The 21,520-nt window shown below is 41.4% G+C and overlaps 1 protein-coding gene across 2 annotated transcripts in view; it reads right to left on the reverse strand.

The window, feature by feature from the left end:
* RXFP2 (relaxin family peptide receptor 2) overlaps positions 1-21,520 on the reverse strand; it is a gene marked incomplete at its 5' end in the record, with an annotated part of 98,540 nt that overhangs the window by 16,216 nt on the left and 60,804 nt on the right. For both annotated transcript variants that reach the window (XM_059892002.1, NM_001304277.1), the window contains 8 exons: positions 557-628; positions 739-810; positions 6,772-6,843; positions 8,408-8,479; positions 10,229-10,300; positions 11,354-11,425; positions 13,460-13,531; positions 14,359-14,430. In XM_059892002.1, coding sequence (XP_059747985.1) covers positions 557-628; positions 739-810; positions 6,772-6,843; positions 8,408-8,479; positions 10,229-10,300; positions 11,354-11,425; positions 13,460-13,531; positions 14,359-14,430 — 576 coding nt within the window. The remainder of the gene's footprint in view (positions 1-556; positions 629-738; positions 811-6,771; positions 6,844-8,407; positions 8,480-10,228; positions 10,301-11,353; positions 11,426-13,459; positions 13,532-14,358; positions 14,431-21,520) is intronic.

The raw sequence follows: 21,520 nt of genomic DNA on the forward strand, positions 1-21,520 counted from the left end.
GTTTATGGGACAGGAATTGTTGAGGTTTTAGGACTAACTGGCAGAGTTCTTGGCACCATTTGAAATCTAGTACATTTGAAATTGTAAAACACTGCTATTTGTCAGAATGTTCATATTTGTGGAGTAATTTTTATTTACTGTTTGGAAAGTAAAAAGCGTGCTCTGCAGATTGATTATCAAGTAGATGGCTGTAGGAAAGAAGAAAGGGAAAAAGTAGAGAAGTCTTAAAAAATTTTTTTTTAACCAACTACTTAGTGATGAAACTATTGCAAATTTAAATCTTTGTGAGAACCGTAGATGAGATATTTCCATGAGAATCCTGTTTTCAGGAAGGAGCTGTGTGTAGCTTCAAACCCAGAAATGGTCTTTATACACTGAATGGTAAAAAATGAGATTCTGTTTGTCATTCGATAACCATGATATTCACCACTGTCTGACAATGCATGCTCACAGTAAAAGCCCTCCTGTGTGCCAAACACTCATTTATAAATAAATGTGATTCTGAGTAAAGCAACCCACTAACATCACAATCAACATACTGTTACATTTCACTTACAAAGACTGAAGTTGTTTAAGACTTCCAAACTGGCTCTTGTGGAGATACAAAAGAGGATTGGACGACAGATTCCTTTTGTACCATTAGAAGGGAGGAGGAAAGAAGCATCAGGATGTTATTATTTTGGAAACTCAAGATGTTGCCATTTAACTCTGATGACGGGGGTGGGAAGAAGAACTTACAGTTTCTGTAGACACTTCAGGTCTTTGAAAATGTGGGGTGGTAGCTCCGATATCATATTGCTCGATAGGTCCCTGTTGGTGACAGTGAAAATCCCAAAGCAATTACAATGAAAATAAATGCCATAGTTGTTACTCCTCACAACTGTCATCATCCCCTTTGACATAACAGAAAATACAATCCACTTTAACCAACCTGAGAGCTTGTTACGCAACTAAGCCATGTGATTCAGCCAAATGGGTATGTTTTCCACCACTCTCAGACGGGTGACATTCTGCTTATCCAGTTTCAGTCTGGAATTTCCTCTCAGCTGCTCTCCAACACATTCCCAACCTAGCTTCAAGGTCTACTTTCGTTAGTTTCCTCTGTTTTAGGTACTTTTTGTACCTTCAACCATTCCTTGTTTCTACGATTCCTATTTGGTTCACACACGTGATATCTTGTTTACCCAACTACATTAGAAGCTTTCTGAGGTCAAGACCAGTGTCTTCCACGTATTTTGCATTCCACCTAAGAGTTTTGACCATGTAATATCCACCGAGATAATCCTGAATGGATAAGTTCACATATTTTTTGTCTATTTTTACATGGTGCCAATTTTTTTTTTAGAAGAAATTGAGACTTTAGATCTGACTCTAATAGGGCTGTCCAATCCAGAAAGAATCGCAGGGAAGCGTTTCTAGAGAATGTGAAAACAAGATTTGTCAGGGTAAAGAAGGAATCAGGAATCTTTTCAAGTCCAAAATATCCTTCTGAGCCAGAGAAAGTGTTAAAGTGAAACAGATATGAAATTGCCTAGGAGTCAAACAAAAGATCTGTTTCTGATGCTGTGGTGCTCCTGATGGATATACGGGAGTTACAAATGACTGTGAAAATTCATTCTCTAAAAAAGCTTAGAATTTAAAAACTAGATTATAAAATAAGAAAAGATAGAAACAAGGGCTACTACGGAAGTACAGATTAAAAACAGAGGAAGGACTCATCAAACTTGGCGTGGGAAATTATAGAGTGTTTAAGCAAAGCTTAATGATTTGTAGAATCCCTTAGAAGAAACAGAATAGCCATTATAGTCAACAAAAGAGTCCAAAATGAAGTACCTCGATGCAATCTCAAAAATGACAGAATGATCTCTGTTTATTTCCAAGGCAAATCATTCAATATCACAGTAATCTAAGTCTATGCCCTGACCAATAATGCTGAAGAAGTTGAAGTTGAATGGGTCTATGAAGACCTACAAGACCTTTTGAACAAACACCCAAAAAAGATGTCCTTTTCATTATAGGGGAATGGAATGCAAAAGTAGGAAGTCAAGAGATACCAGGTGTAACAGGCAAATTTGGCCTTGGGGTACAAAATGAAGCAGGTCAAAGGCTAACAGAATTTTGCCAAGAGAACTCACTGGTCATAGCAAACACCCTCTTCCAAGAACACAACAGAAGACTTTACATATGGACATCACCAGATGGTGGACACTGAAATCAGATTGATTCTATTCTTTGCAGCCAAAGATGGAAAAGCTCTATACAGTCAGCAAAAACAAGACTGGGAGCAGACAGTGGCTCAGATCATGAACTCTTTATTGCCAAATTCAGATTTAGATAGAAGAAAGTAGGGAAAACCACTAGACCATTCAGGTATGACCTAAATCAAATCCCTTATGATTATATAGTGGAAGTGACAAATAGATTCAAAGGATTAGATCTGATAGACAGAGTGCCTGAAGAGCTATGGACAGAGGTTCATGATATTGTACAGGAGGCAGGGATCAAGACTGTCCCCAAGAAAAAGAAATGCAAAAGGCAAAATGGTTGTCTAAGGAGGCCTTACAAATAGCTGAGAAAAGAAAAGACGCAGAAGGCAAAGGAGAAAAGGAAAGATACACCCATTTGAATGCAGACTTCCAAAGAATAGCAAGGAGAGATTAGAAAGCCTTCCTCAGTGACCAGTGCAAATAAATAGAGGAAAACAATAGAATGGGAAAGACTAGAGATCTCTTCAAGAAAATTAGAGATACCAAGGGAACATTTCATGCAAAGATGGGCTCGATAAAGGACAGAAATGGTATGGACCTAACAGAAGCAGAAGACATTAAGAAGAGGTGGCAAGAATATACAGAAGAACTATACAAAAAAGATCTTCATGACCCAGATAACCACGATAGTATGATCATTCACCTAGAGTCAGACATCTTGGAATGCAAAGTCAAGTGGTCCTTAGGAAGCATCACTATGAACAAAGCTAGTGGAGGTGATGGAATTCCTGTTGAGCTATTTCAACTCCTAAAAGATGAGGTTGTGAAAGTGCTGCACTCAATATGTCAGCAAATTTGGAAAACTCAGCAGTGGCCACAGGACTGGAAAAGGTCAGTTTTCATTCCAATCCCAAAGAAAGGCAATGACAAAGAATGTTCAAACTACCACACAATTGCACCCATCTCACACGCTAGCAAAGTAGTGCTCAAAATTCTCCAAGTCAAGCTTCAAGAGTATGTGAACTGTGAACTTCCAGATGTTCAACCTGGATTTAGAAAAGGCAGAGGAACCAGAGATCAAATTGCCAACATCCGCTGGATCATCGAAAAAGTGAGAGAGTTCCAGAAAAACATCTACTTCTGCTATATTGACTATACCAAAGCCTTTGACTGTGTGGATCACAACAAACTGTAGAAAATTCTGAAAGAGATAGGAATACCAGACCACCTGACCTGCCTCCTGAGAAATCTGTATGCAGGTCAGGAAGCAACAGTTAGAACTAGACATGGAACAACAGACTGGTTCCAAATAGGAAAAGGAGTACATCAAGGCTGTATATTGTCACCCTGCTTATTTAACTTCTATGCAGAGTACATGATGAGAAACTCTGGGCTGGATGAAGCACAAGGTGGAATAAAGATTGCTGGGAGAAATATCAATAACCTCAGATATGCAGATATCACCATCCTCAAGGCAGAAAACAAAGAAGAATTAAAGAGCCTCTTGATGAAAGTAAAAGAGGAGAGTGAAAAAGTTGGCTTAAAACTCAACATTCAGAAAACTAAGATCATGGCATCCGGTCCTATCACTTCATGGCAAAAAGATGGGGAAACAGTGGAAACAGTGGCAGACTTTTATTTTTTTGGCTCTAAAATCACTGCAGATGGTGACTGCAGCCATGAAATTAAAAGACGCTTGCTCCTTGGAAGAAAAGCTATGACCAACCTAGACAGCATATTAAAAAGCAGAGACATTACTTTGCCAACAAAGGTCCATCTAGTCAAAGCTATGGTTTTTCCAGTAGTCACGTATGGATGTAAGAGTTGGACTATAAAGAAAGTTGAGCACTGAAGGTTTGATGCTTTGGAACTGTGGTGTTGGAGAAGACTCTTGAGAATCCCTTGGACTGCAAGGAGATCCAACCAGTCCATCCTAAAGGAAATCAGTCCTGAATATTTATTGGAAGGACTGATGCTGAAGCTGAAAGTCCAATACTTTGGCCTTGGCCACCTGATGCGAAGAACTGAGTCACTGGAAAAGACCCTGATGCTAGGAAAGATTGACGGCGGGAGGAGAAGGGGACTATAGAGGATGAGATGGTTGGATGGCATCACCGACTCTGTGAACATGAGTTTGAGTAAGCTCCAGGAGTTAGTGATGGACAGGGAAGCCTGGCGTGCTGCAGTCCATGGCGTTGCAAAGAGTCAGATACAACTGAGCAACTGAACTGATGATTTGTATAGGTGGAGTCAAAGGAGAGCAGGTATTCAGGTGAGGATGAAGTGGGACCAGAGGACAGAGGCTAAAAGTCGGTGACACCGTCAGGAGTCAGTAAGTGGTCTAGTGTGGATGAAAGGATGGCAAGACATAGAGGAGGTGAGCCCAGAAAAGAGAGTGGAGTCAAAATGGGAAGGCTGAGAATACTTCCCAAGGCAGCATTTCTCAGAGTACAATTTAGGCATCTGAATCAAGGATGCTTGTAAGAAGAGCACCTTGCTGGGGCCATTCCATAACCATTACACCTGAATCTCTGGAAGGGATCTGGTAATATGCATTTAAAGCCAGAATTCCCTGTGATTTCTCTGAACATTAATGTTTGAGAACCTCAGTAAAAACTTTGCCTTATCGCAGGCAACAATCAGGGTCAATGTTAAACAGGACAGTGGCAAAATATGCTCTGGGTTATGGTATGGTAATTCTGTTAGAAGAATGAAAGATAAAATGAAAAGGCAGAGATTGAGAGGAGGGGGACCTCTGGCCCTGGACCAGGTGAGAGCTGCTGAGGGTTTAAGGAGGCACTGGCAGGACTTATGGGTTGATGGGATATCAAGAGATATCAAATGTCAAGAGAGGTAGAAGGAAGGGAGCACTCTTCCAGCCAGGCTGCCAGGAAGAATGATCATTTGACTAAGACGGGAGAGTCGAGGGGGAGAAGCAAGCTGTGGGGTAAGGGTCATCTGTAAATTAACTTCAAAAGATGGCTTTTGCGGTGCTGTCATGACATCCAAGTGTAGACAGGCTGCCAGCTGGTATTCTGGTCTGGTGCTCCAGGTGCAAGGAGCACATGTGGGCCGCGGCTCAGAGGAAAGCCTCAGGTGTGCACAGATCAGAGGGAACCTGACAACAGAGCAAGAGGACAACGACCTCATACACCTAGAGAACGTCCTGCAAAGTGCTACCTTGAGAGATAGAGTAGTCTTCTGCGTGAAAAGGATCTGAGTGATCTCACCTACGTGGACTTATTCCTCTCCAGGAGGGGTTTATGGTCATGGAGGCACAGTAAAATTATCTGACATTTTTGTCAGCTTAAGAAATATAAATGCCCTGTTCAAGTTCATTCTATTTAGTTCTGAATTTCTTCCATCATGCTGATGCTGTCTGGATTGGAATGAATTATTGGTGGTGATAAAAAAAGGAAAACTAGCATCTCTTAATTAGGCTCTTTTTTTGAGGGAGCGCTTTGCCTAAGTGTAGGATAAGAGGAGGATTAGGAAAATCTTCCAAATGTGGACTTCATACCACTGTTTTCTTAAGTTTGTATAAAAACACATTTTTGTTTGTCCTGGGCTACTCCTCCATCTCACTCCTATAACCCAAATCCACATCCATCCTCCAAGGTCTGATTAGGAATTCCTCTGTGAGAAAGGAGTGACCAGTCTTTTATTTTTTGCCATAAAATGGTAGCATTTTAGTTCTAATACAGTGCTTTGTACTTTGTAGGCACTTAATAAATATGTGTGGGTTTGGTTTATGATGCTCATTATTAGATTAAATTATCTTATTCATAAGTGTTTTTGAAATTACTCTGACTGAACTATTTTTCTCATCCTTTCTGGATTTCAAAACACAGTATAAAGAATGGGGGAGAAGATGATTAAGAAATGGATTTCCATTTTTTAGACTTCAGATCAGGAGGAGGAGATCTCTACCCTATTTGTAATGTCACAGACAATTTTAAACTCCAGTGATGCCCTACTTTGTGGGCAGCAATGAATTAATAGCAAGACAGATGATTTTCAAAAGGCTTAGATCTACAAAATATATATTTGAATGGAAAAATGTACAAGAGCTCTCTGAATATTTTTCAGTGAGCCTAATCCTCTTTCTAGACATTTCTGTTTGCTTCATTTGTTCTAGAAGTCATAAATTCTTAAGGGATAATAAGCATGTTCATTCCTTTGCTTAGTTATAGCTAATTAATATTATTTCATTCAGTCCATTATTCATTCAGCAAACTTCAACAGAGAATTAATTGTACTCCAGCTGTCAGCGATACAATCTGTGAGTTTAAGGGGCCATGGAAAACTTATTTACTCCCAAACACACACATATATGAAATCACCCAAAGAAAACAGGCAGGGAAATCAGAGTAGGCTAAATCCATATCAAGCCCACTGTCTGATTTTAATTTGTTTTCAGGATAGTGCTGGTTTTCTTAATTGATTTTGAATATCAGTCTACAGGATTTTGATTGCTACTAGTGAAAAAGCAGTCTCACTAGTCATTTCAATTTGTAATCTTGAAGAAGCAATCATATTTTTCCTAGTAGACAATGCTACTTACAGTTCTCCTAAATTTTTTAATGAAGAAAATGTCTTCTCTGGAACAAAACCAATTTGATTTCTAGGCAGAAACCTGTAAGACATGGTGAGAGTCAGCACTGTTGGTCTGAGTCTGCTGTAGTAATCAGTTCTCATTGGGAAATGCCATTGATCTGGCTGTAATTTAATAAACCTCGAGGTGAGGCACGTTCTGGAGTGGGACACAGGTGGCGGTTTCTCACTGACAGTGTCTCCATATGCTCACTGGCTCCAGGACATGCTGCCACACGGAACTTGAGGCGCCAAGCGTGGGCTACAGAGCTGTACTTTGTTTGGATTTTGATTATTTTAGAAAGCTTTTCTTTTCCCAACATACACACAGAATGTCAAATTTGGGCCCTGTTAATGATTCTCAGAGAAGGCTTCGAGAGGATCTTTGAGCAAGGCACCTTCCTTACAAGAAGAAGGCTCAGAAAGAGCAAAGCATGAACCAACCCCATTTGGGCCACAAACAGATTTTAAATTGGGGGTGGGGGAACACTGGTTTTACATTTCCTCTGTTTGAAATGGAATCTTCCAGGACAAATGGCAAAAAAGAGGGGGTTGGCGACTGACCGCCTTACAGAGGTGTTAACAAATGAGATAATGAGTGTGAAAATGAAGTCTCTCAGTTGTGCCCGACTCTGCAACCCCATGGACTGTAGCTTACCACATTCTCTGTCCGTGGCAAGAGTACTGGAGTGGGTTGCCATTTCCTTCTCCAGAGGATCTTCCCAACCCAGGGATCAAACCTGGGTCTTCCCCATTGTAGGCAGACGCTTTACCATCTGAGCCACCAGGGAAGTCACCGAATGAGTATGAAGGTGACTCAAAAGCTACATGGAGCTATGAAATAGAAGGCATGGGTGTCATTCATTTAGTTTTCCAGCGCTCTCTCTCATTACCCATCTCCTATGTGGGACACCCTCTTTCCTTACTGAGTATGCTAATCTTCAATCTGATTGATTAATCTGTAACCTGGCAATAGCTTTGTCTCTTTCTGTTGGTGAAAAGTGGTTGGACCACCACAAACGGATATACAATGATTTTTCTTTTCCAACTACCCATCCAAGCAACAAACATTACTGAGCACTAACTATATATGGAGAACTGTGATGAAAGCAAAAGCACATTTTTGGGTTTTTAAGCTTACCACGCAAATGTGCCAATTAACTGATCCATCTGCCTTCCTGCCCTCATAAAAAACACAAAACAGCAATCAGAATCTTTGCCCAACCAGAATGTGTTCGAAATTCTTCTCTTTAGAATAAACTTTTTTTCTTTAAAGAGAGAAATATTAAGTGATGTGTCACTGGCAGCAACACTAACCACTTTCACACACATTATCTCATTTCCTTCATGACCATGGTACCAGGTCAGCTGGGGCGGGGAGGGGGGGTGGGCAGTGCACAGAAATAACAACTGCCCTCAGAAAGAAGGAAGCTTAAATGGTTGGCAGCTAATCATAAGGCTTGGCCCCACCATCCATGTGTGCATTTTCCAGTACTGTAGTTTCAGACCAAGGCTGTAAACAAAACATACTTTGAAATTCCTTGTCAATGTTTTCTTTTGATTTCCAAAGCTGCTAGATTTCCCCTCATTCACCGTTGTATACTTACAGCACTGTGAGAGAACTGCACGACAGAAAGGTGGAATTCGTGAGGAATTTTATCCCGTTGCCTTCCAAATCCCTAAAAGGCATGGAGGGAAAAAATTTTTTTTAATGTTTCTGCACAAATCATATGTTTAAGCCATTTGTCAGTGATGTAACAGTTTCAAACTTTATTTTTACTTCATTCCAATTTTTTAGGCTTTCCTCCTAATTATTGCATGAACAGTATAATTAACATTCTGCTTCTTTTCCCCTTCCAATTAATTTTAGAACTTTAAAAAAAAAACTGAGCAAAAGGGCAGCCCACTATTTAGTGAATGTTTCTCTATGCTGGACATCATGCTATTAATTCTCATAATGCTGCCACCATAATAGCAGCAACTCCATTTATTGGGCTTTCACAGTGTCAGGGGCTGTTCCGCATGCATAACACACCCTCCTGAGAAGCTGGCATTATTACCTCCCATTTGAGGTAATAATTTGAGGAATCTGAGGACTTTGGAAATGCACTTTTCTTGTGGTCGCACAGCTACTGAGTGGTAGAACTGACCCTCTAACTCAGATCTGCCTGAATCGGATTCCTAGACACTTAGCCACGGCATCACAGATGGTTAAATTCTCATGTCCTCCCAACATCAGGTGGATATCTGTGTCTCTGTTTTGCTGAAGGAGAAACTCAGTCTAGTTTGCCTTCCAAATACTGGATGCCAGAGTCAGGATGCAGACTCCAAGCCATGTAACAGAAAATGTCCGTTCTTTCTACCTCCCTCTGTGGTGCTGATGCTGAAAGCAGAGCTGCTCCAAGGGTGCCCAGGACCAAGCCTCCGCATCACATGGGAGCTTGTTAAATGTTCAGATTCCCAGGCTCTCCCAGACCCACTAAATCAGAAACCCTAGGACTGAGGTCCAGCCGTCTATCTGAAGTCCCTAAGCTATTTGTGATGCCTGCTGATGCTGGAGTAGCCCTGGGGTAGAGATTACGCAGGTGAGCCTTATGACAGCAGCACCCACGTCGTCAGGGAACAACCTCAGGAACACCCTGACATGACCGCTCCCAGCAGCGCCGAGGAATGAGAGGGTCGGCTGTTCTGCCAAGTCTCCTAATTCTTTTTATGATCGGCGTCCTACAGTCTTCCAGGTCCAGACAGTAGCTATATTACTGCCTCTGAACCTTCCTCACACTCACACTAAAATTACCAATTCCTTTGTATTGCCTTTAAAATCCTATTTTACTGTTTGCATCTTAGAACATCTGATGTTTAATGTTTCAAATGTCTACATTATCGTTAATTAACTTACCCTTAATATAAATTCCTATTTTAAACCATCTTGGAGGACTTGCGGGAACTCAACTTTTTTTTTCGCTCTTAAAATACAGCAATTACACATAAACACTGTGGTCCCTTGAAAGTCCAAATACGACTTCCCTGGTGGTGCAGTGGATAAGATTCCTCCAGCCAATGAAGGAGACATGGGTTCAATCCCTGATCCAAGAAGATTCCACATGCTGTGTAACAACTAAGCCCGTGCACCACAACCAGCGAGCCTATCCTCTGGAGCCCGTGCTCCACATGAGAGAGGCCACTGCCATGAGAGGAGCCCCCTGTGTGCTGCAACTAGAGAAAGTCCAAGTGCAATGTCAAAGATCCAGCACAACCAAATAAATAAAATTATATATAAAATGGATTTAAGCCTGGAAGGGATATGATCAGATTTTGGTTTTAGAAAGAAAAGCACAGATGAGCTTTCTGTGTAATTGTGAATTACCTGCAGGGCTAGCTTTCTGAATCTGGTCGATTAATAAATCAGCCACTAAGCTTATACTCACATCCAGTTGAGCTGAGGCATTTGGGCGCACATCTGCTTCGGAAGGACTTGTAAGTGGTTGTTCACCATGGACCTTTACACGCGGAAGAGGTTGATTAGAGACAAAATGACATGCCACTTTAGGGATGGTGTTTTCACTATTTCCACAACTGGGAAACTTGCATGTTAAAATCAATATATTAGGATGAAAACCATAAACATAACTACCCCTTCAAAATGGTCTCTAGATACACATGAGGCATGGATAAGGGAGCAGATGTCAGAGAAACTATGAATGTATAAGTGTGATACATAACCTAGGAATAAATTTGAAACAGTATGACTTTGTGAGATGAAACAAAAGTATATTGGGTAATAGTTTTGAAGTTCATGGTAATTTTCCTTGTAAACTTCAAAGTTACGATCATTTCCAGCATCATACATCCAAAGTTTCACTTTAAGAGAAATGCTAATCATTTATGGCATTAAAAGGTCACATTGGAAACTGCATTAAATCTAAGAAGTGATGACAGTGGGGAGGGGGGACATTTGGGGAAGAAGACAACTCATGAGAACATTAAGTTGCACGATTAATTTATGATATTGTGATATCCCATTTCACAAATGGAATATTAACGATGCTATATGATCAGTTGTAAAGGAGCATAATAATCCCTTGCTGACAAACCATCCAGTCTATTAATAAACACGGAAAATGTAATGATGAGAAAAGTTTAGTTGGTAAGACAAAGATTTTGGAATTTTCAGTGGCTCTTGCTGGGCAAAAACACATTTTTCTTTGTTAAAAAATGTAGCTGGAGCTGAACTCTGGGGAGATTCTGACAGATTTAAATGTAGTAAGAAGATAAAAATGAATACTATCTTTGGTCAACCATGGCAAATAAAAACATGCCTTAAAACTAAAAGGAATGAAAGGAGATTAAAAGGAAATGAACTAGTAGGCTTAAAATATGCCATGAGCCATGGCTAGGAAGTAGCAACAGTAATTGTGGCTTGAAATACAGGAAATGTTTTGACAAATAGAAATCTTAGAGACTTGATTTTCTTAAAGCTCTTTTTCGTAAGCTAGTTTTAGATGTCATTGCAATTCATAGACAGATGGATTGAAAGGTAGATGAATACTTACAAGAAAAACAAGGAATTTAATCCAGTAAACAACCGCTGTGAAATTCTGCTTATGGGATTGTCATCTAGAATTCTGACAAAACACATCACAAACATTTCCAATGTTAGAGATGTTTGTGAAATACAGCCAGGAAGAAATAAAAGGTCATGTCAATCCTGCCTCCCCCAACACCTGCTCTCCTCCTTCCTGTCTGTCCACACTTGGCTCATGTCTCTTCCCAGAGAGCTTTTCCTCCCCACTGTGGTTGGAGAAACACTTTCCTCCAAGCCCCCACTTCCCCCAGCACTTATCAAGTCCATCCTGGTGGTCTTCATTCCCTTCATCCACCTCCCTTTGGACTTAAGACCCTCCGCCTCTAGATACATAGGTCCGGACAAGCTGTTCTTATTTATTGGCTGATTTATGGGCTCCATAAATGCTTTGATCTACTGATTGACTGAATGAAGAATGAATGAAAAAGAATTCTTAGAAAGTGATTCCTTAGACTCATGGAACTTAAATGAATGCAAACAAACTTATTGGGAGCTTTGAGGGTGAAAGAGTGAAAAGATTTACAAATTTAAATCACTGTTTTAAACTCTATATGGTATTTTCTTAGGAAAAAATTACTGTAAGGGGAAATATGACTTCTTTTCTCTTGTTGCCTTCAAAGCCAGCTACCATTTCCCCTTACCCTCAGAGGAATCTGAGGGTAGGATTCTGAGAAGGAAGCTCACTGAACACCTACTATATGACAAGCATTTTGCATATGGCACTTTACATACATAATTCTCACAACATCCCTCTTAGAAAAAAAGGAATTATAATTATAGTTTACACTGCTATATTTAAGGGGCTTCCCTGGTGGCTCAGTGGTAAAGAATCCTGCTGCAATGCAGGAGATGCAAGTTCAATCCCTGGGCCAGGAAGATCCCCTGGAAGAGGGCATGGCAACCCACTCCAGTATTCTTGCCTGGAGAATCCCATGGACAGAGGAGCCTGGGGGGCTATAGTCAATACAGTCACTGTATTTTAAGTGGATGACCAACAAGGACCTACTGTAGAGCACAGGGAACTCTGTTCAATGTTATGAGTCAGCCTGGGATGGGAGGGGAGTTTGGGGGAGAACGGATACCTGTATGTGTATGCCTGAGTCCCTTCTCTGTTCACCTGAAACCATCACAACATTGTTAATTGGCTATATTCTAATACAAAATAAAAAGTTTAATTACAAAAATGGCATTAGGAAAAAAAATACAGATGAGGAAAAAGAGGCCTAGGAGATTAAGAAAATTGCCTGGAACATAAAGCACAGGGCTATGGCATACACAAGGATCTGGATGAAACTGAAGTCCTGGCTTTTCCTCTGGACCAGGCTGACCTCGAGAAATGGGAAAACTGACACAGCCTTCTAACTGCCCTTGTTCATCTCCCCTGATGAAAACGTGGACCTCTGATAAAAGACTCCCTGGGATGGAGCTGGTGGCTCAGCCAGGTAAGTGATGAAACACTACAAGCTCTCATGTTTTCAGTTGTTTCTATACATTCTCTAGAAATCAAAAAAGTCTTCAACTTGCTTACTTTCTAAGTCAGTGGTTTTCAACAGAGGGCACTCTTGCCCCCAAGGGACATTTGGGATGGTCTGGAAACATTTTTGATTGGCATGACTCTGGGAGCCAGTACTATTGACATCTTGTGGGGTAGAGACCACAGAGGGTGCTAACCATCCAAAAACACACAGGACTAGCCCCACCCCTCCATCCCTCCTCCACTCCGCCCCACCCCCACCCCACCCTCCCAGCCCAGCCAAAGAATTATCTGGGCCGGAAGGCCAACAGAGAGCTGGGCTGAGACTCCTGTTACAGGTAAACACTGGATGGATGGATGACTTAGCAAGCCTACTGCTGGGCGCAGAAGCCCACCTGAGAAAGCACAGCATTGATGTCTCTTCACACAGCTATCATCTGGCATGCCATGATCTGAATTGCCAGAGCAACGTGCTCCAGATTATGTGATAAGCAGAAAAACTGGTATGATAAGCAAGATACATAAATAGATGGAAACTATGAGCCTTGATGAGTATCATTAGGACTGTGATCCCAGAGAAGGAAAAGCTAGAATACTTACAGCCAAGTCAGCTGATGTAAGTCTTTGAAGACTCCAGGTCTGAGAGTTGTAATGCAGTTGTGGTTGAGATATCTGCAAATAGAATGGGTGAGTCAATGAGGCAAACTTAATACTCCAGTTTAGTTACATATAATTAGAATACGAGCCTCTGTTAACGATTATGAAGTATGGACATCTGTCTCTGACAGCACTCAACTGGATGGGCAAGGAGAGAAAACCAAGGACAACCAGGAGATACAGATGATCCCAAGCCCAGTGTGACAAGCACCAGGGCCAGCACCAGGAAAGTGGCTGAAAATAATCCACTGGGGTATCATATGACCTTAGCGTGGAAGAGTAGGATAAACGTGTGAGGTGATTTTTGCTTTAGCTCACCTCCTTTGTAGACTATTGTTTTAAGAAAGTATGTACTAAGTTTTGTCTGACTCTTTGTGACTCCCATGGACTGTAGCCCACCATACTCCTCTGTCCATGGGATTTCACAGGCAAGAATACTGGACTGGGTTGCCTTTTCCTCCTCCAGGGGATCTTCCCAATCCAGGGATCGAACCTGCATCTCCTGCATTGCAGCAGGATTCTTTATTACTGAGCCACCAGGGAAGCCCCATAAAGGTAAAGTTAGCAAGGGTTAGAAAAAATATGATAAAATATTGTAGAAATGACCCAAACTTGAGGAGACAAGATTAAAGAGAGCCTTCATATCTATCTTCTGGTAAAACTAGGATTTTTCTTTTTTTTTTCCGTAATTCTTTCAGTGTAACAACTATTCTAGGTACTTTCTGAAAACCTATTGCTCCCTCTTTACATCCACAGCCGAGCCTTTAACAAAATATCATTCTACCCTTTTAATCTTTACTTAAAGTTGTACTCAAGATATAATTATGAAAAAAGTTACTCACAGTATTTGCAGGTTATGTAATCCAAAGAATGCTTTCCTGGATATATATGTAATACAGTTCCTCTGGAGGAATCTGGTAGGAATGAGATAGGAGAGTCATGTGATTAGGGTACTCATACTTTGTTAGGTTGTTGAATGTGCTGTCCACTTTGTTCACATAAAGATGACTTGTGAAACCAGCTCATAAAGTCCTAAGTCCTAGTCTCACGTTGGGAGGTAGGAGCACCGCCCATGAGAGAAGGCTGTGGATCTAGCCAGTGCCTGATGTTCTGAGAGCACCCGTGCAGTGAGATGCCGGCATCTCTGACTTGAACCCACCAAAGTCCGTGCATTGTGTGTGAGCAAAGAGCCAGTCTTGTTTCTGCGAGCTGGCACCCTGGTGACCTTCCTTCTCTGACTTGCAGGAGTTGCCCATCAAGTGAGATTAGCCAGGTTCTCACTGCTGAGCTTCCTCACTCTTTCAGTACCAGAGTTTCACCTTCAACTCCTCATTTCTTTTCATTCTACTCACATGAAAAAAGGTTAGGGCAAGTCTTACTTTGATCTGTTTCAAGATGCAGAGTGAGAAGCACACAACAAATTAGAGAGGTGTTCAAGGTCACAAGTGGCTGAACTGGGACCAGCGCACCAAGGTTAGCTCACAGGGTCATGATCTACTTAATCTCTATCTAGCAAGAGCGCATGGATTTGATAATAGCACTTTCATAAGCTTGTTGCTTGTTTTAGTTTCTAAGTTGCCGGGAGCCGGCATATTGCATATTGAGTGCAGCACTTTCCACAGCATCATCTTTCAGGATCTGGAATAGCTCAACTGGAATTCTATCACTGCCGGGAGCCAGCGTGAGGAGCTCCACCCATGACAAAGGTCATGAGGAAGGAGGCTCGGCATACGCAAAGGCGGGATCGAGCTTCAGGAGTCCCCCTGGAAATTCTCGAGTATATACCCCCAAAACCAGAGTCTGCCTACTTTCTGCTTTGTGCTTTCACCTACACCTCTGACTTTACGGGGGGCTGTCCCCCACTACCTCTCTGAAAAAAGAGTTAGCTTACAGCTCCAGTTAATAATTCCTGGGTGTGACAGTGTTCAACCTACAAACTCCTTTGGAAATCCTCTAGCCTGCCTGAATAGGTTTTTCTGGCCACATGTGATTGTTCAGAGCCTCCCAACTGTGAGAGGCAGGAGATGTTCTAAACTGTCTAAACACAGATTCTTTTGAGTAGTTAAAAGATTGATTAGAAATTGTATTGGTGAAGGGATTTTCACTTGTTGGGCCAATGTTTGCTGCTAAGTCTCCATATCCCTTACCTGCTGTGTCCCTGGCAGTGTACTGATTAATATAATTGGTGTAAGTAGTAGCTTTAATGTTTGTAACCTGGGACCCTTGAGTTCATTCTTTTTCTTGTTGTAGCCCACCACACCTTTGCTCTGTAGGAATGCAACTTTATCTAATGCTTTTGGAGGGTGGCTCCTGACCAATCACCTTTAGAGAAAAATAAGTTTTCTGAAGAAAAGGTCTTAAAATGTTAACAGGCCTCCGGGCCAGAAGATGATGCAAATCACCTAAGCTTTTGCATATGATAAGTTTGCAGGAAGAAAGCCTGGCTTGCTGCCTGACTCTACCCCTTCCCCCATTATCCTCTATGCATAACTTAAGGTATAAAAACTACTTTGGAAAATAAAGTGCGGGCCTTGTTCACCGAAACTTGGTCTCACCATGTCGTTCTTTCTCTTACCTTCTGGCTGAATTATTCAGCCTCTTTTCTCCACTGAATTTCCTCACTGAGCTATCCTTATTTCAGCCTCTTTTCTTCACTGAATTTTACTGAGCTAGCCTCATACTCTTTATATCCTTAATTAACATTTAATTAAGCAATTGTTTCCTGATCTTCGCCTACGCCGTCTCTCCTTCGAATACCCTGGATCAGCCAGGGCTGGTCCTCGGCACTAAGTCATGTCTGACTCTTTTGTGACCTGACCTCATAGATGGTAGACCACCAGGCTCCTCTGGGATTTCCCAGGCAAGAATATTGGAGTGGGTTGCCATTTACTTCTCCAGGGGATCTTCCCAACCTAGGGACTGAACTCTCTTCTTCTGTCTTGGCAGGTGGATTCTTTCCTGCTGAGCCACCTGGGAAGCCCTCTTTCAGGAGTATCTAAGTAAACAATTTCTATTTCCTGTGCTCATTAAACAATGGGAGGTTAGCCCTGAATTCATATTTTCTAAAGATCTTTAGGCAGGAAATAATCACTCTATTAATAGTAGCTAATGTCTGTATAATCTTCTGAGTAGCTTCCCTATCTCTTGTTTTGATATGTTTTGGTTCCTGAGGTTTTGTTTTGTTTGTTTTGCCACGTGGCTTGCAGTATTGAACCCGTGCCCCCGGCAGTGGAAGCTTAAGTGTCCTAACCACTGGATGGCCAGGGAATTCCTGGTTCCTAAAATATTTTACAACACTTTCTTATTGTCATGCTACTTCACTGCAAAACTCTGGGTAGATCGTGGCCTTGTTCATTCGGCATTTGGCTCTACTCTGAATTTTGTTATGCCACGATTATTCCTCATCAGAGCTTCCCAGCCTTTGGGTCATGAATGTTACAGGTGTGCGGGCAGGTTGATGCCCTCAGTCCTCAAAGTGAAAGTGAAGTTGCTCAGTCGTGTCCAACTCTTTGCAACCCCGTGGACTGTAGCCTACCAGGCTCCTCTCTCCATGGGATTCTCCAGACAAGAATACAGGAGTGGGTTGCCATTTCCTTCTCCAAGGTGGCAAAGTAAAGCCAAGATTAGCTTCCAGTTATTAACAAACCCATCTTTTACCCCCAGAATCAAACAAATATTGTCATTTTCTCTGTGTACCACCATGTGGAAAATGTGGGTGTCACAGAGCACAAGCATTACAGCTGCAGCGGCATGCAAAGCATCAATTTCAATGCTACAAAGTGAACTTGAAACCCAGTAAGCACTTGTGCCATTCCATTCCTCCCTCTCTGATGCAACGTGCCTATCAGGAGATGCTTCACGTTGTAGCATAAATTCTGCTTTTGCTTTAGAGTTCTAAAACAGAAGAGATCAATATCTATTTTAGCATTTTCAGAGCCCCTGGAGTGATGTCATTAAGCTAATATGGTGAATTATATTACAAAAGCAAATGAAAATGGAGAAAGTATACAGTAGTATGTGCATTTGAAGTTTCTCTTAAATATAAAATTTACCACCTAACTAGTGCTATTTCTGCAACATTTCATTTAAGATTATTAAGTCAAAAGGTGCAGTACTGTGCATTTTACCTACACATTGTTAATCTTGAAGAGGTGGGGGCAGTCAGACATTGTGAATCTGACCTTGTGCTTTTGATCTGCGTGACTCACCTGATGTGTTCAGTCTATCTGCCTTCACTGACATGAGTTAAGATTCCCAATTTCTTAAATAATAAACAGCCTCTAATCTATTTAGTCAGTTTGCTGGCACCCCATGGAGAACTAGAGTCCCAGGTCCCTTGTTTCAGACTTAGGCTGCTGAATTTTAGCTTGATCCTCCAGTATCTGCTTTCTTTTCTACAGAATAGTAACTTGGTGAATGTGAGGGGGAAATTTGGAAATGGGACAATTTGGCAAGTGATGTCCTCTTTTTATTCAGAGCTGAGATATGAGTCCTTCTAATATACTTTATACTGAGTGGCTTTTCTAAGAATAACTTACTGGTTCATGAATTCCTGCTGTTTCAGCTGTCAGGACTTTTCGAGCAGAAACGCCAGGAATTTATGTACCTGAAACTAAAGCAAATAAATGCTTTAATGACATGCATGTTTATAGGCTATTTTTTAAATGCCACATTTTGTATTTATGAGCCAGGCAGACTCCTTGAGTTACATTGTGTTGCCAATGATTGCACTGAACAAGAGCCCAGTTTAAGAAGGAAGTCCAATTTATGTCCCAGTGAGAAGAATTGCTGTTGGTTTCCATGGTAGCAGTCATAAAGTATTATGGTCAAGCTCATACATGGTATTTTGTTTCTCTGAAGGTTCATCTTAAATTGCTTCTTATCACCCAGAGTTAGAAAGTTTAACAAATTATTAAAATGAATAAACTGATCACTAATAAAAGGATTCAAGTAAGTTGAGTGACATCTGTTCATCTAGCAATTAGTTTTTTTTTTACTTAGAAATTTATTTTTCTGGATGCCTCAATGACCTCAATTTCACTGTGAATATTTAGAGCATGCAAGACCAGAGACCCACTTGACACTAAATTGGGTGATTCCCTAGGATATATCCCAATACAACTTAAAAATGCATACCAGATTTATTAGCTCAATACAACTGAAAATGTGTGTCCATGAAGGTCTTTCCCTGGGACAAACAGAATAAAGCCCCAGTTCTTCAGCCTGGCATTCAAAGGCCCTAGCATCATGATTCAATGACCTTTCCAGCATATACTCCACCATTTCCTATGGTAACTCCCCCTTTAGACAAACTTGCCCAGTCACTCTCTTCCTAACAGCCTTCGAGTTTTTCTGTTCATGTTTCTTGGGTCCTCCTTGCTGAAGATGCTCCCTACCTTCTGTTTTGCCCTCTGTGTTCAATTTAGTTCAGTCACTCAGTCATGTCCAACTCTTTGCGACACCATAAACCGCAGCATGCCAGGCCTCCCCGTCCATCACCAACTCCCGGAGTCTACCTAAACCCATGTCCATCGCATCGGTGATGCCATCCAACCATCTCATCCCCTGTCGTCCCCTTCTCCTCCTGCCCTCAATCTTTCCCAGCTCTTCGCATCAGGTGGCCAAAGTATTGGAGTTTCAGCTTCAACATCAACCCTTCCAATGAGCACCCTTCAATAAATACCCATCGACCCTTCTGTATGTTTCAACACAGTTGACAATGAGGGGTGGTGGCAGTGGTGGTACATGGTACTGTGAGGGAACCAGAAGGACCATTCAGTTCAGGAGGAGGGTGTGTTGGTCAGTGAGGGCCTCCTTCAAAATCCAAGGGTGAATGTTAGGGGTTCATAAAAATGGAATCATAATGGAAAGAATGACCTAAGCCTTGTTCAAAGCTCAGAAAGTGAAGACTACTATGAGAAATAGGGATGAATTTCTAGTTATATTTTAAAACAAAAAAAAATGTTTACAGAGAAGCCCAAGCCTGTGGTATGGGACCTGTTTTACAATATGGTGAAATACTAAGAAAATATAAATTCTCAACTCTTATATTGTTCTTGTCTTCTTGGTCAAAAAAGATGATCTCAGAACTAAAGTGAATAAATAGCATATGGGGTTGTGGGAGTGAAAGCCCAAGAGGATAGAATACGTTAACCAAAATGAGTTAAAACCCGCTTGTTTGGACAATTTCTCCTAGACACTGAGAAAACACTGAAAATGTGAATACTCAGTCATGATGAATGGCTCAGGAATCTGGAAAAAGAGGAGAGCAGCTTGAAAATTAAAGATGGCAAGTGCCATTTTGATTTTTCAAAAAGGGAAGTAGATTTCACAAGCTATAGCTGGATGAGCTTGATGTTGATTCTAGGCAAGATCACAGGACAGGATCTTGTGATGGGGGCTTGTGAGCACCTCAGAGAGAACAGGAACAGGGCAGTTCCCAAGAAACAGGACATGTCAGATCAACTTGATTTTCTACTTTGAAATACTCATCAGATAAAAATGTGGTTGACTTTGCTTATATGTCTACCAGGCAGTGATCAAGCAGTTTTATAGACAAAGAACAAGACACGTTGTCTGATGGATGGTGATGATGATGATGAAGGGATCTGGAAAGAAGATCTCACAGCATCCTGCCTGGTATTCTACTCCATGACTTAGGTGAAGATGGCTCATCTTATTTTCAGATGACAGAATGCTGGGATGAGTAGTAAATCTGTTGGGATGAGCCAAAAAAGATCTTCACAGTCTGGTAAGAAGAGTTGAATCTGACAGGATGAAACTGAACCAGGATAAATTTGAAGCCCCACAACTAGCTCTCAGATGCTAAGTGCACAAGTACAGGATGGAGAAGCCGTCACTTGTTCAGTTAACGCATGTGGCATGGGATTTGGAATTTTAGAGACACAAACAGTAGGAGTTAAAGAGTATGAAGCAGCCACAAAAAGAACAAATGTAACCTTAGGGCATATGCAGTTTAGAAAAGAAGGGTTGCTAGCTTTCCCTGTTCTGCCCTTGTAGGTGTCATACAGGTGATAATGTTACATTTATTCTAGACACAATATGTAAGGAATGTGTAAGTGATCATACACAGAGTGACAAACAGATTTGAAATCAGGTCCTTAGGGGAAGAAGTTAAGGATTCGAGGCTGCTTGGGGGAGAGACCTTTGGTGGGGGGCGTGGTGATAATGGCTAGCTTTGAATATCAGAGGAATTAGGTAGGAGACTATGTGTTCTGATCAGTCTCATGGGGTAACTCTCAGAATCACAAAAAGATTTACAGGTACTTTGGGCAGTAGTAGAGTTAACTTCTCTGCATAGTACATCATACGAAATGCTGGGCTGGATGAATTACAAGCTGGTATCAATATTCCTGGGAGAAATAGCAACAACAACATAAAATATGCAGATGATACCACCCTAATGGCAGAAAGTGAAGAGGAACTAAAAAGCCTCTTAATGAGCATGCAAGAGGGGAGTGAAAAAGCTGGCTTAAAACTCAACATTCAAAAAACTAAGATCATGGCATCCAGTTCCATCACTTCATGGCAAATAGATGGAAGAAAGTGCAAACAGTGACAGATTTTATTTTCTTGGAATCCAGAATCACTGCAGACAGTGACAGCAGCCACAAAAGTAAAAGATGCTTGCTCTTTGGAAGAAAAGCTATGACAAACCTAGACAGCATATTAAAAGGCAAAGACATCACTTTGCCGATAAAGGTCTGTCTAGTCAAAGCTGTAGTTTTTCCAGTAGTCATGCACAGATGTGAGAGTTGAACCATAAACAAGGTTGAGCACTGAGGAATTGATGCCTTTGAATTGTGGTGCTGGATAAGACTCTTGAGAGTTCCTTGGACAGCAAGGAAGTCAAACAAGTCAATCCTAAAGGAAATCAACTCCGAGTGTTCATTGGAAGGAATGATGCTGAATCTGAAGCTCCAGTATTTGGCCACTCGATGCGAAGAGGTGACTCATTGGAAAAGATCCTAAAGCTGGGAAAGA

Source organism: Bos taurus, chromosome 12, assembly GCF_002263795.3.
Source record: "Bos taurus isolate L1 Dominette 01449 registration number 42190680 breed Hereford chromosome 12, ARS-UCD2.0, whole genome shotgun sequence".
Classification (NCBI taxonomy): Eukaryota; Metazoa; Chordata; class Mammalia; order Artiodactyla; family Bovidae; genus Bos; species Bos taurus.